Source organism: Cnephaeus nilssonii (genome assembly GCF_951640355.1).
Source record: "Cnephaeus nilssonii genome assembly, chromosome: 14".
NCBI classification, from domain to species: Eukaryota; Metazoa; Chordata; class Mammalia; order Chiroptera; family Vespertilionidae; genus Cnephaeus; species Cnephaeus nilssonii.
This window is the reverse complement of record NC_137085.1, coordinates 49852348-49866589: the sequence shown is the minus strand read 5'-3', so window position 1 is coordinate 49866589 and position 14242 is coordinate 49852348. Positions and strand designations below refer to the sequence as shown.

At 35.7% G+C, this 14242-nt stretch overlaps 1 protein-coding gene across 1 annotated transcript in view; it reads right to left on the bottom strand.

Moving 5' to 3' along the window:
• Nucleotides 1-14242, bottom strand: part of UHRF2 (ubiquitin like with PHD and ring finger domains 2) — a 73452-nt gene that overhangs the window by 18815 nt on the left and 40395 nt on the right. The window contains exons 5-10 of the mRNA XM_079790595.1: nt 12588-12697; nt 9556-9739; nt 6678-6801; nt 6056-6163; nt 3483-3587; nt 1020-1126 (exon numbers count right to left, since the gene is read on the bottom strand). Of these exons, the coding sequence (XP_079646721.1) occupies nt 1020-1126; nt 3483-3587; nt 6056-6163; nt 6678-6801; nt 9556-9739; nt 12588-12697 (738 nt within the window). The remainder of the gene's footprint in view (nt 1-1019; nt 1127-3482; nt 3588-6055; nt 6164-6677; nt 6802-9555; nt 9740-12587; nt 12698-14242) is intronic.

Here is a 14242-nt window from a genome sequence, read left to right as displayed (position 1 = left end):
AAATACTCTTATTAATATAATATTAAAAATTTAAACTTTATGAAATGATGACAAATTATCAACATGACAAATTATAATGTAGCTGTTGCTGTATCATGGTTTGGGTGACTGAATTTATTATTACTGATATTAGCATGCACTTATGAAAGAAAACATTTTGAAGTTACTAAATTTTCTGTTCCCATGGAAACTAGAATGTCATTAATATTTCTATAAAATCAAGGACAACACAAGGTGGCTTTTTTGTAATGCCTTACAAGCATTTAGTTTAAAAAGATCACTTTTGTCACTAAATAAATATTCTTCTAACATTTAAAGAATCTTATTATAAATCCTAAAAACACCCCGAGTGTAATTCTGATTAAGCTATATGATGTGTTACTTAAGTGCATAAGTGTGGCTCCCTGTCCCACATTAGTGTCTCTTCTAAAAAGAACTTTGTCACTTTAAAAAAAGTGTGTGTGGGGGGAAAAAAGCGCAAGATAAATCTGTGGCCCTGGCCAGTGTGGCTCAGTTGATTGGGTGTTGTCTCGTGCACCAAAGGGTTGCGGGCTCGATCCCAGGTAGGGGGCATGCAGAAGGCATCAATGTTTCTGTCTCTCCCTCTCCCCTCCTCTCTAAAAATCAACTTAAAAAGCTAAAAAAAAAAAAAAAAAAAAAAAAAGATAAATCTGTGTTCAGTAGAACATAACTCAGACCTGTGGTAGTAGGTAAGCCACCTTGTCCTCAATTTTACTTAAGTTATATAGGCTTCTTTCTTTCAAAGGATACAACATGTTTTCAAATGCAAAGTACAGTTATTGTGATTGGAAAATATGTCATTTTAAAAATAATAATTTGAAGAAATAAGTTAGGATTTGAGAACAATTATATAATCAGGTAATGGGATTTTAAATCTTTAACTTTCAATGTAAGATTCTCCTCTACAGTCTAAGTTATAAATTATAGTCCTACAATCAAACATTTATACAAAGCCCATATTCTAAATAGTTTTTACAAACTCTAACAATAAAGAGTACCTGTTCATGTTTGTTAATGTCTGATCAGCTGATGGTGAACCAATTCTTTTATTACCAGCCAGGTTTTTACCACCACTCCCAGTGTATGTGAATTCATCACCTCGGTCCTGTAGGAGAAGATTTCTTCATCATTAAGACACCTAAACCCAAGTATAATTTCATCAATTCTTGTTTCTAAGTCAGAACACTGGTTGGGATATTGTAAATTGACATGGTCTCCCAAGGTATCTACCAAAGTAAGGCCCAATTCAAATGCAATCTTATGTATAGTATACTTTTTAAGTATATATTTAACCTAAAAATCTCTTTTTAAAGTTACACACCTCCAAACAGGGTGATTCTCATAATATACATATAATCAAATAATCTATAGAATATTACAAAATTAGTTCTTATGGGTTGGGAATATTATCTCATTTAACTTAGTGTTGTTAAAAAAAACTTACCAATATTAGCTTGGAGTACCATTTAAAAAATTCTCCATAACACATTTATTATGTATGTATTATTTATTATACCAGAGGCCCAGTGTATAATACTTGTGCACTGGATGTGTGTGTGTGTGTGTGTGTGTGTGTGTGTGTGTGTGTGTCCCTCACCTGGCCTGTGCCCCCTCACAGTCCAGGAGCCCTATGGGCCTAAGGCGTCAGTCGGATATCCTTAGCGCTGCCACGGAGGTGGGAGAGGCTCCCACCAGCGGTGAGCCAGGCTTCTAGCTGAGCGGTGCTTCCCCTGTGGGAGCACACTGACCACCAGGGGGCAGCTCCTGCATTAAGTGTCTACCCCCTGGTGGTCAGTGCACGTCATTGTGAAGGGCCATTCGGTCAATTTGCATATTAGCCTTTTATTATATAGGATATTTATGTATTTATTATTTCTGTAGATATGATTTGCCTACAATAAAAGATCAAAAGATTGAAAATGCTTACAAAATATAACATCTCCAGATATATCTTAGTTGGCAATTTCTAAGCCTAAATAAATTATTCTTTGCATTATTTAATAAACTTAGAATCAATGGCATAAGACACTTCATTAGCACTTTTTCTTCACAAATGTTTAATGTTTAACTAGTAAATATATTCAAAGGATGGGAAAAAAGGGAGTGATAATACCCATCTAACTTTAACTTGGTACTCATTTTTAGTTTTATAATTAGAGGTTTATATGTTCCATATATTTAAGATAAGCTTCTGATCCAGACCACAGAACTGTATGCATCCTTATTATATGCCCAGGACTACATAAATTACTTCATTTAAAAATCAATAACTTGGGGGGGAGGGAGGAAAAAAAAATCAGTAACTTTCTGACATAAAATTACATTATTTTTTCTATTTTACACCTAGGGAAACTGAAGTTTAGTGGAGTTAAATAATTTGGCCAAGGTCTCACACACAAAGGTCAGAGCCCAGATCAAAACAACTTACTAATTGCTAAAAACATATGTTGAAGAGATTCCACTTTAGTTGGTTTGTTTTCTTACAGAGTCTTAAAAAAAAAAAAATCTAAGTGCTGACTTTAATAAGCTATATAACATTCTTTATATTTCTAAAAAATACTTAAAGATATAATTTCAAAATATGCATGTCAACTACCATACAACCCAGCAACTGTACTTCTGAGCATTTATCCCAGAGAATTGGAGACTTATAACAGCAAAACAACAACAAAAACCTGTACACAAATGTTAGAGTTTTATTCATAATAAATAACCCAGATGTTCTTCTAGAGGTGAATGGTTAAACAAACTGTGGTACACCTACATCATGGACTACTACTCAGCAATAAAAAGGAATGAACTATTGATACATGCCATAGTTTGAAAATTATGCTGAGCAACAACAAAAAAAGAGGCATTTCCAAAGGTTACATACTATATGATTCCACTTGTAAAGATTTTTGAAGAGAAAAAATTTTAGAAATGAAGAACAGATTAGTGGATATCAGGGGTTATAAAGGGGTTGGGGGAGCAGATATAGTATGTGTGGCTATAAAAGGGCAACAAGAGGGATACTTGTGGTAAGAAAAATAATGTTGAATTCTGAATATATCATGCCAATATCCTGGCTGTGATATTGTTCTATAATTTTGTAAAACATGCCATTGAGGGAAAGTGGGTAAAGAGCACAAATATATGTATACTATTTCTAATGCTACATGTCAATTTACAGTTATCCCAAAATTACAAGTTTAATTTAAAAAATGAGATCTACAGGGAATGTATTTTCACTGCAATAATCAGTTAATTATATATGGTAACTGATTACATATATATATATCAAAACAATACAAAGATCAAATACTGTCAAATGATTACCCTGTAATCTGTAGAGAACCACTTCAACATAAATATTGCACTAAAAAGAGGTAGTATTTGATATACTCTAGAAACAACTTCTGCATTTTACTGAATGATCAAAACATATTCTAAATAAAGTACAAGGTTGAATCATGACTTACTACTTCATCTGCAAATCCACCAGCCAGGACAAGAGAATAAGCTCCATCATTACTTCGACCATGAATTCCACCAACATGGGGCCTATGTACACCTGCTTCACTCACCTATAAAATAAACAAAGTCTCAAAATACCTTTGAACATTTAGTTAACTGTTACATTTACAAAATGCTTTCACATATACCCTTTGACCCTAAAAGCCTCCAATTAAGACTGCATTGTCACCCAGAGTTCTACTTTTTGCTCAATAACTTTACATCTCCCAAATATATATCCCTTAGGTATTAAATTGATGATTCCTAAAAGTGCTCAAGCTTAGAATTCTGAGTTTCAAAATAATCATTAAGTAACCATTTTTTGTCTATTGCTAATAATAGCTCAATTCAGGTGAACAATAACTTTCTATCAGTGCTACAGATCTCTTCCCTTCTTATTTTTCGTTTTTGATTATGCCACTGTTCCCTAGCCATGTCAGAAAGGCAAAGGTCATTTTAGCCTCAATCTTCTCCTTTATTGTTCAAAACCATTTATTTGGTCACAAATACTGCTGATTCGATCTCCCAAATCTATCTTTTTCTCCTTTTCATGGTTATATTAGTTTGAGTCATTAATACTTAAACTAGACCCTGTTTCACGGCTTCCAGTTTTGTTCCTTCAAACTCAATCTACCCACCAGAAACAGATGATCCTTTTAAGAAACAACCTGCTTTTAATTTTCAACTGCTTAACATATATTAAATGGTATGATAGTCTATGGAGCCCAAGTTAAGTATTACACATTATCCTCTCTCAATCTGACTCCTATCTCCTTATCTCCAGCTTTTCCTTCATAGAGATGTTTGAACCAAAACTACTCAATGTTACTCAAACATGCTCCCCATTTTCTTAGTTTACTCATGCTATTCTACTTCTTAATGCCCTACTATTTTTTCCATTTACATTCACAACTGTCTCACTAAACCGAGTGTCACATCTTTGTGTACTTCAACTCCCTCAGAGAAGCACTGTAATTCACCTGCTTAACATACAATTGTTCTTAGCAGAGGAAAAGGAGCTAAAATCCATGCCTGAATAGTGGGCTAGGGAAAGCGGCACATACCAGCCATGAGAAGCTGGTATGGGCAACAGAACCTGGATTTAGTCCTTGGAAACACCAGGTACTTCAGAAGATAGGACCACCTGATTCCCAACCTCACCAACCCTGAAGAAAATACATCTGTTCTGAGTCTTCTCCAATTTCCTAAATGGAAAAATTCTCCCTTCTAGTTGCTCAGACCAACAACCTCAAAATCATCTTAGACCTTATTAATGGGGCTTTTAGAATTCGGAAATGAATTAGTGACAGGTACACACACACACACGCACACACAAGTCAAAGCAAAATAAAAGACAATTAAAAATACAGAGAGTGTTTTTATTGTATTTATATTTTATGATACTGTATTTATTTATAATATTTTTACTGTATTTACATATCCAAAGTCATAATAATATAAACCTTGAATACTGATTTAGTCAAAATTATTTTAACCATTGCAAGGATGGGAGGATAAAGTGTGTTTAACTATTCGTTTTCTATAGAAGTTAATAAAACTAGTAATATATGAAGACAAAAGTAGTTTAAACACATTATTAGGAAATAAGGTGGTAAATCCAGAAGAAAACAACTAAAATGTTAAAGTGGTTGCCTCTGAAAATGGGGACAAACAAAGGGTGGGTTTTTAAAATATGCCATGTACTAGTATTTAACTTTTCAAGCTATGTATATCTATTACACTATTTTAATTTTAAAATGTTACCACTGTAGACCCTCGCCAGGTAGCTCCAGTTGGCTAGAGCATCTTCTCGATATGCCAAAGTTGTGTGTTCAATCCCCGGTCAGGGTATAAACAAAAATCAACAAATGAATGTATAACAACAAATCTCAAATCTCTCTCTCAAATCAATATATATATATATATATATATATATATATATATATATATATATATTGCCACTCTACTCTTATTTAAAGTTAAAAATCCTCTAATTGGAAACTTAAGTTTTCCACAATGATAAAATTACCTTTCTAAACAATAAATCAGGAATAAATACAACAGAGCCTTCTTCAAGGGGCAAGGGTAATTTTATCCTGAAATTATCTGACAGTTCCTCTGACCAATACCTTAACAATCATTCAGGAGGATAAGCCCCAAAGAAAACACCTAAAGTGAGCCTTCTTGAAGTTCAATGACATTAGATGAGAACTTACCACATACATGACTTAAAGAAAATTTCTTTAGAAAGCTTACCAATAATGCTAACCTACATCACATAACAGAGAGTAAAATTAAATGATGAAAAGGCTGAAATTAGGCTCAAATGATGAAATTAGGCTAATTTCATGATGCATGTTTCTCTGTCAAACTTGGGGGAAGAGCCTACCCATTATATCAGAAAATCTTGCATTGTAACAACTGAATGCCATGTGTAACTATGTAGGTTAGTCTATTTATAATCAACAGGCAATGATCGTTTTTACAATTTGAACTGTACCCAATTTTACCCTTTCCACTAAGCCAATTTTAAAAATACCTGAACTCTAAATCTCCAAGTCGATCCAACTGGAACCCCAGGAATAGGTCCATAATGATTAGAAGGAACAATGGTACATTCTTTAGTGCGACCAACACAGGCCATTCCCTACAAGTCACAGAACAGCCATTTGAGAAATCAGTTATGTTAAATCTTAAAGTCCTTAAATCCCATACTTGTGAATATAAACCCAACTATATGATTAACAATATAAAACAACTCATATTAAGTTCAATGAACAATTATCCTATATAATAAAAGCCTAATATGCTAAGTGTCTGACTGTTCGTTCAACCAGTTGCTATGACATGCACTGACCACCAGGGGGCAGACACTCTAACTGGTAGGTTAGCCTGCTGCTGGGATCTGGGCAAGACAGGCCAGAACAGCCCTGGAGCCCTCCTGCGGTCCCTCCCCGGCCCCGATTGTGCACGGGGGCCTCTAGTAATAATTACAAATTAACAATTAATATCATTAAACAACATAATTATTCCTTAATATTTCTGATACTTAAGAGTACTATTAATACCATTACTGCTATTATAATTGAAATATTATAACTTACATTATGGTTATTATAAATACTATGACTAGAGGAAAAAAGGGAGACTTTTTTCTTTACCCTGCCCCAGTCTCTCCGGCTTTCGGTACTAGCTGATGGCATCTTTGCTTTCTTTTTACTCATCTTAAGTTTTTCACCAGCCTTTACAACTTCACTGGAATCAGTTTTACAGGAAGGACAATACCTTAAAAAAAAAAAAAAATTCTGATAATACTGTATTAAAGCCAACCTATATATATAAAAGCCTAAGCGACTGTTACTACTGAATGACTGGTCACTATGATGCACACTGACCACCAGGGGGCAAACGCTCAATGCAGGAGCTGCCCCTTGGTGGTCAGTGTGCTCCCACAGTTGGAGCACCGCTCAGCCAGAAGTGGGCTCATGGCTGGTGAGCGCAACTGTGGGGGCGGGAGCCTCTCCCGTCTCCGTGGCAGCGCTACAGGGTGGCGGTGGAAGCGGCAGCAGGCGCAGCGAGGCCAGGATGAGTGTCAGTGGAGCTGCGCCTGGCCCTGGCTGGGGGTCCTCCCCGGCCACCTGCCGCTTCAGCACTGTTACATCCCTCGGGGGGATGTCAGATTGCTGGGTTTCAGCCCGATCCCCGGATTGTGAGAGGGCACAGGCCAGGCTGAGGGACCCCACCTGTGCACGAATCCATGTACCAGGCCTCTATAACAAAATAATGGCCTTTCTAAGGGTAGAATGAATTTTAAGATGTTATAATCAGTGTATACTATAGAGCTTTAGCTGCCACTTAAGTATTAAAGTTTTCAAAATATTTACATGGTTTAGGCTAGTCAAAACAACACAACACAACAAAACAAAAAAGTTGTCACTGTCTTAGAGAACATAAAATATTTTAATATCATACATTCTCAAATTTAGTTCAAAAGCCAGACACAGCTGTCCAATTCAAATGGAATCATCTTATCACTACCCTGAGAATGGAAATTAATCACACAATAGATGATTCTAGACTGAACACTGAACTATGTATGCAACTCATACATCTCCCATCTAAATTGGTTATTAGAATTCTCAAGCGAAAAATGTAGTCTATTATAACAAGTATTTAAGGATGTTTATATTAGCCTTATCCCTAGTTCAATTTTAATTCTTTGTGCGTGTTTGTCCTTTAGCTTATTTGTAGTTGGTCACACTGCTGTAACTTGTACAGGCATACCTCGGAGATATTGTGGGTCTGGCTCCAGACCACGGCAATAAAGTGAGTATTGCAATAAATCAAGTTATAATCTGTTTTCTGGCAGAGTGTCTTGCCTTCGATGTGTAAAAGACATTGGTGAAGCACAACAAAATAAAGTACAGGCAGTTCTTGGGTTACGTCAGACTCGACATACGTTGTTTTTTGGTTAAGTCGCCATCTCCCATTTATTTATAAAAAATATAGTTCAGTCATTTCGATGTATATACATATGTGCTTTATGTTTTTTATTACTTATTTACCACAAGTAAACCGTCAGGAATTGTTCTTTCTTTAAAATTTTTTTTTACTGTTTCACTTCATTACTGCTGTGTATGTGCTCCATGTGAGTGACGTAGGTGCTAATGTAGGTGGGTTCTGACTTATGGTGAAAATCGCGTTAAGTCATGCCGTAGGAACCGATCTCCATACTGTATGCCTATAGATCATTATAAGCCGACTTAAATCATTTCTAAAAAGCAAAGTATGTCTATAGCATGAAATGGGCTATTCTGTGTCACCAAGGAATGGAATCCTATATAATAAAAGGCTAATATGCAAATCAACTGAACGATGGAATGACTGGTCACTATGATGCGCACTGACCACCAGGGGGCAGATGCTCAATGCAGGAGCTGCCCCTGGTGGTCAGTGCACTCCCACAGGGGGAGTGACACTCAGCTGGCTCATGGCTGGCGAGTGCAACGGCGGTGGCGGGAGCCTCTCCCACCTCTAAGGAGCAAGGGGTCCTGGACTGTGAGAGGGCCCAGGCCGGGCTGAGGGGATCCCCCACCTCCCCCCTCAGTGCACAAATGTCATGTGTTGCGTCTCTAATATCTTAATAAAGATCGTCTGGCCACTCACATTGATTTTAACTTTCTTTGTCTATACTTTCCATTTCATAATTATCTATAGAGCAAAGTTAGGTTGTGAGATACAGACACAAATTCAAGGCAAAATTATTTATAAGAAGGCAATAAATACTATCAAATGAAATCTCTCCTAATTAGGAAATCAAGAAAGCTTCCAAAAATCAATTTGTTAAGAATGTATAATACCTGTTGTGCTAACCTTTATAATAATAATTTTATCAAAGATCTTATGGTTAAAACAGGTATTATCTGTCTGATGAGAAAGTAAGTTCAGAAATTAAATATCCAAACATGATTTAGAGAAGTAGAAAAGATGTAAGGTTAATGAGGTCCAGGTGAAGTGAAGGATCTCAATATAAATGTGGACATATTCCATAGTGTAATCTAAGACAATTTTCTAATTATATGATCCTAAAGTCACCCCGGAATCCATTCCTTCATCAGGTTTGTTCAGAACCTAATGCCATTGGCACTATTTTGATGCTTAAGATCAATGTTTGTGATCAAAGTGTCTATACATAGTAGTTAAGGAAAACTAGTCCATACAATGAATCAATTTCAGAAAAGTGCTAAGTGCTATAAAGGAAATACATCAGTGTTGTATGTATGCTAAGAGTGATTAGAAATGCCATGTGTCTTTAGAACATAGACTTCGTATTGAAGCAGAGACTGGAGGGATTAAATATGGAGCTAGAGACCAGTTCAGAAGCTGTTGTAATAACTGAATAAAAGTATTAAGACCCTAATACATTAAGTACTTTAATATACATTATGTATCTTTGGAAATCTATGTTTGGCAGTTCAAATACCTATTTCACATTCAATTTTAAACATAGTAACAACAAAAAAACCCTGATAATCATACCATTCCTCTTCAGGGACCTTATCCAAAGGAGGGTTCAGGCAGTAAATATGATAGGCCAGGTTACATTCATCACAAAGAAGCTGCATGCTTGGGTCCCGTTTTTCACCACATTCACGACAGGAGCAATCACGGCAGTTTTTATCTGGGTCTCCGCGACAAAAGTTACATTCAGGTTCATTTCTCCCTAATAAGAACACAATACAGCAAGCCTAGTCTTAAAATCATTTTTATATCCACGAATCTTCTAAAGAAAACCCCATAAAAATACCACACAGCTTTTTTAATGACGAGAAAGGAACCATAAGGAATAATCAGAGTATGGAACTTTAATAATAAGTGCCTGAGTCTTATTTTAGATTTATGAATCAAATTTTCAGGGACGGGGCCCAGGCATGTGTCAGTAATAAATCTAACTACACTCAATCATGAGGATAATGCATTTTTGTCTTAAAAATTTATATTGACTAGACTCATGGTTTCCCAAATGTGCACCAATCCAGTGAACTCACTAGGGCACCATAGATATCTTACAATTTCAAGGGAAATACAATACTTTGTTGAATAAGTGGCATTTCTAACTCAGTTGATTTTTTTATCCAACTTATCAATTGGTTCAAAATTCTGGCAAGTTAAGAAGTACCATTTATTGCCCCCTCCCTATCTAAATCCAAACACCTTTTGACAAAGTGTTCCCTTAGAATTTTAAAATATACATAGGTACACCCAAAAAGTCTTACATTAATGGTCATAATGCCAAAAGTTAATATTAAATGTCAATCAAAAGAAGAACAGTTGGCTAGATTTTATGTCAATTTAAAAGAACTATTAATATAGAGGAAGCCACATTTCAAAAAGGAAATAATTAAAAAAACCTACAAGATTATTTAAATATACAAAGTTAAGTTATATAGAGGAAGATGTCTAAAATGACATATGCTGTTAGCGTGTACCTCTTGGGAGTTCTATATTACTTGAATTTATATAGTATGTACATTTTTAAGGAAATTTACCATATCAGAACTAATCTAGCAATATAAGGGAACTGGGGAAAAGTACCTGACAAAGGGGATGGAAGAAGGAAAAGAGAAAAGGCTACTGATTTTAGTGCTAACTTTTTGACTGACAGCTGCCTGTTCTTGTCAATAAAGATACTTTGGTTTCACTTCCACTAAGGTAGCTTAACATATAAGTAATGGAATACAATAAACGTAAAAGGAATGTTTAGATTTTTGGTTGGGGAGTGAGTGATCTGGTCAATGGAAGTCTGGATGTGGCTCTGATATGGTTTCTTTACACACAAGTGCAAAATTGTAGCTATAAAGTGATTAGTATTAGAGAACAAAAAAACATATACATACAGACATATTGAGTGGGCGAAAACAGAAAGACATGAGAAAAACCTAGACAATCTTGGTTTTCCATTGTGTTTTAATGAGAAAGACTAAGTCACATTAAGTAGGTTTACTCATCAAGTTACCTTTTTTCTTAAGATATAACCATACAAATAGTCATACAGAGTATGCTTTAATACAGTGGTCACCAACCGGCGGTCTGGGACCACTGGTGGTCCGTGAGGTCCGAAAGGTTGGTGATCGCTGCTTTAATGTTCTTAATTAAGATCTAGACATATTATTAGCATTGCAGCATTAAAAAATTAGAAGGGCCGCCCTAGCCGGTTTTGCTCAAAGGATAGAGCACTGACCCACAGACTGAGAAGAATCCCGGGTTAGATTCCAGTCAAGGGGACGTACATTGGTTGCAAGCTCAATCCCCGGCCCTGGTCGGGATACGTGCAGGAGGCAATCAATTGATGTGTCTCTTTCACATCGATGTTTCTCTCTCCCTGTCTCTCCCCCTCCTTTCCACTCTCTCTAAAAATCAATGCAAAAAAAAAAAAATCCTTGGGTGAAGAATAACAACAAAAAAAATTGGAAGGGTCTAGATAGGTAACATGAAAGTCTGTTTATTGATCTGTTAAAGTTCTTGTCTTATAATCTTGCACAATTGGGGTAAGAAGAGGTTAGACAGGACCTCTTTCGTCTTGAGCAATTCTTTTCCAGAATATATTAGACACTGACAAGTGGCATAAAATCAATGGATTGCTCTCCACAAAAAATCCAGAATTAGAGTCTGAGACACTGTAATCTATTTGGAAAGATAGCAATTGAATTATAAATGAAAAGACCTAGAATCTAGTCATACCTGTTACCAACTAGATGCATGATATTAAGCAAGTAAAATATGTACAATGAAGAGGTAGGGATACATTTTAATGATTATATAAATCTCATTTATTACCTCCCCAAGGATCGGTCAGCACTATTATTCTTAAGCTCTACTGGTCTAATATTGACATTTAATATTAACTTTTGGTTAGTATTAGACCATTACTGTAAGACTTTTTGGGTGTACCTATGTATATTTTAAAAATAGGTCTCATTAGTAAAAATTAATCTTGGATGGCCATAAAATTACTGAAATAGAATTTTTTTTTTGAACAGAACCTATAGTAGAGAAAATGGCAATAAAATGCCAAGAAGAGAAAATATTTCTCTGAAAACAAATTTTATCATGTGAGAAATCCATTAGACCAAAATGGATCTTAAAACTGCTATCTACACTAATAAAAGAAAAAGATGCAAATGAACTGTACCTTCGAGACACCCACCAGCCAATCAGGAGTATGCAAATTAACCCAACAAAGATGGTGGGTTAATTTGCATACACAGGCACCAAGCAGCCAGGGGCGGGACGCTTGCATCTGATGCAAGAGTTCTGCACAGCCCCAGCCGCTTGGGGCCTCTGGGCAGCATGGGAAGGTGGAAAGGCGACTCAGGGTGGAGCGAAGGCAGTGCCAGCAGCCAGGGGAAAGAAGGCCCATTCTTGCACGAATCTTCGTGCATCGGGCCTCTAGTCTTGAAAATAAAATTGTATGGGCTAAGTTTTATATTTCCTTAAAAGTTATTCCCTGGCCAATTAAAATGCCAATCATGTATAATACATGTAGTCTAAGCCCAGAAAAAAATTCATACTTAAAAACTTTCCATCTGCCAATGATAGAGGATGGGCTCCAGGTTTCTCGATCTTGTAGATTTCATTTACAAATTTTATCTGGCAGTCATTTAATTTTCCTTCAGAACCCCTGTTTGAAAAAGGAAGAAAGGTTAACTTCTGCCAGTAAAATCTACTCATATGCAAATGATAATTAAAAGTCAGGTGTGAAAATTCATTGAACTTTGTCTATTTACTAATTGGGATTATAGTTATTCCAATTACTTTGAGTTATTGTTTCCAATAGTAATCAGTTAATATTCAAAGTTAAGTGTAACTTTAATGTAATATTAGGAAAAAACTTAATAGACTTCCTTTAGATTATCTGGTAAGAAAATAGCTATCTCACAAATTTAATTTAAAGACTAGATAAATGATACTCTCAATTAAAATAAAAGATTGAAACATATTTCCAATAAATACAGTGAGTTTCTAGGTAAAAAGATGACATAATTAAAAAGAAGTCTTTCAGCTGTTGCCAGTGTGGATCAGTTGGTTGGAACATCGTCCTGTACACCATAAGGTTGTGGCTTTCATTCCCGGTCAGGGTACATACCTAGGTTGTGGGTTTGATCCTGGTAGGGAAACATACAGAAGGCAACCAATTAATGTTTCTCTTTCTTTCTCTCTCCCTTACCCTCTAAAAATCAATCATGTGTATGCATATCAGGTGAAGATTTTAAAAAGTCTTTCAAATACTAAGACCTAATTATATAGAAACAGTCTATGCCTGTTTGCATATACTTCTTCCAAGTTTCCTGCTATGACTGTGGATATATTTCTCCTTTTAATCTGTCAAGTTTTGCTTTATATTTTTGAAGCTATGTTAATGGGTATATATAGATTTAGAATTCTTAAAGCTTCTTATGAAATGTCGTGTCTCTACTAACACTTTGGTACCAAAAGTGTACGTGTGTGTGTTTGGTTAGCATTTGCTAAATGATATTTTCCATCCTTTCACCGTTTTAAAACTGTTAATGTCAAATATACACAAATGCAGGAAAACTGCATAGACAAATGTAGTTTTTGCTAGAGTTTTAAAGACTATAAATTCCCACACCATCTCTTTCTTCCTTGCAATCTGTTGAAGAATTCCCATCATTTGTCCTATAGTTTCCCACAGTCTTGATTTTGATATTTGCATTCCTAGAGTGTAGTTTAGTTTTTCCTGTTGTTTATATTTCCAGTAAATTGGTAGTTAGATCCAGAGCAGTGGACAAAAAATTTGGTCCATTGCCTGTTTTTGTAAGTCAAGTTTTACTGAAACAGAGCTACGCCGACTCATTTAGGTATTCCCAATGGGTCGTTTCCTGATACAATGGCAGAGTTGAGTAGTTTTGACAGAGACCATCTGGCCACCAAAGGTTAAACTATTTACTATCTGGACCTTTAAAAATATTTAATCAAATCCACATTCATTTTTTTGGTAAAACTATTTATTAGATCTATTTCCACCAGAAAGCACCCAATTATTTAGTTGTCTTTTCCTATGACAGCAGTGACAGATGCTCAATGCCTAGATTAATTCACTGGGGGTTAGAAAATGTTAATATTCCAGTTCTATCATTCCCTGCTCATTTTTGTTGGAATCCTATATGATAAAAGCCTAAAATGCAAATTGTCCCTTTGGGCGGTT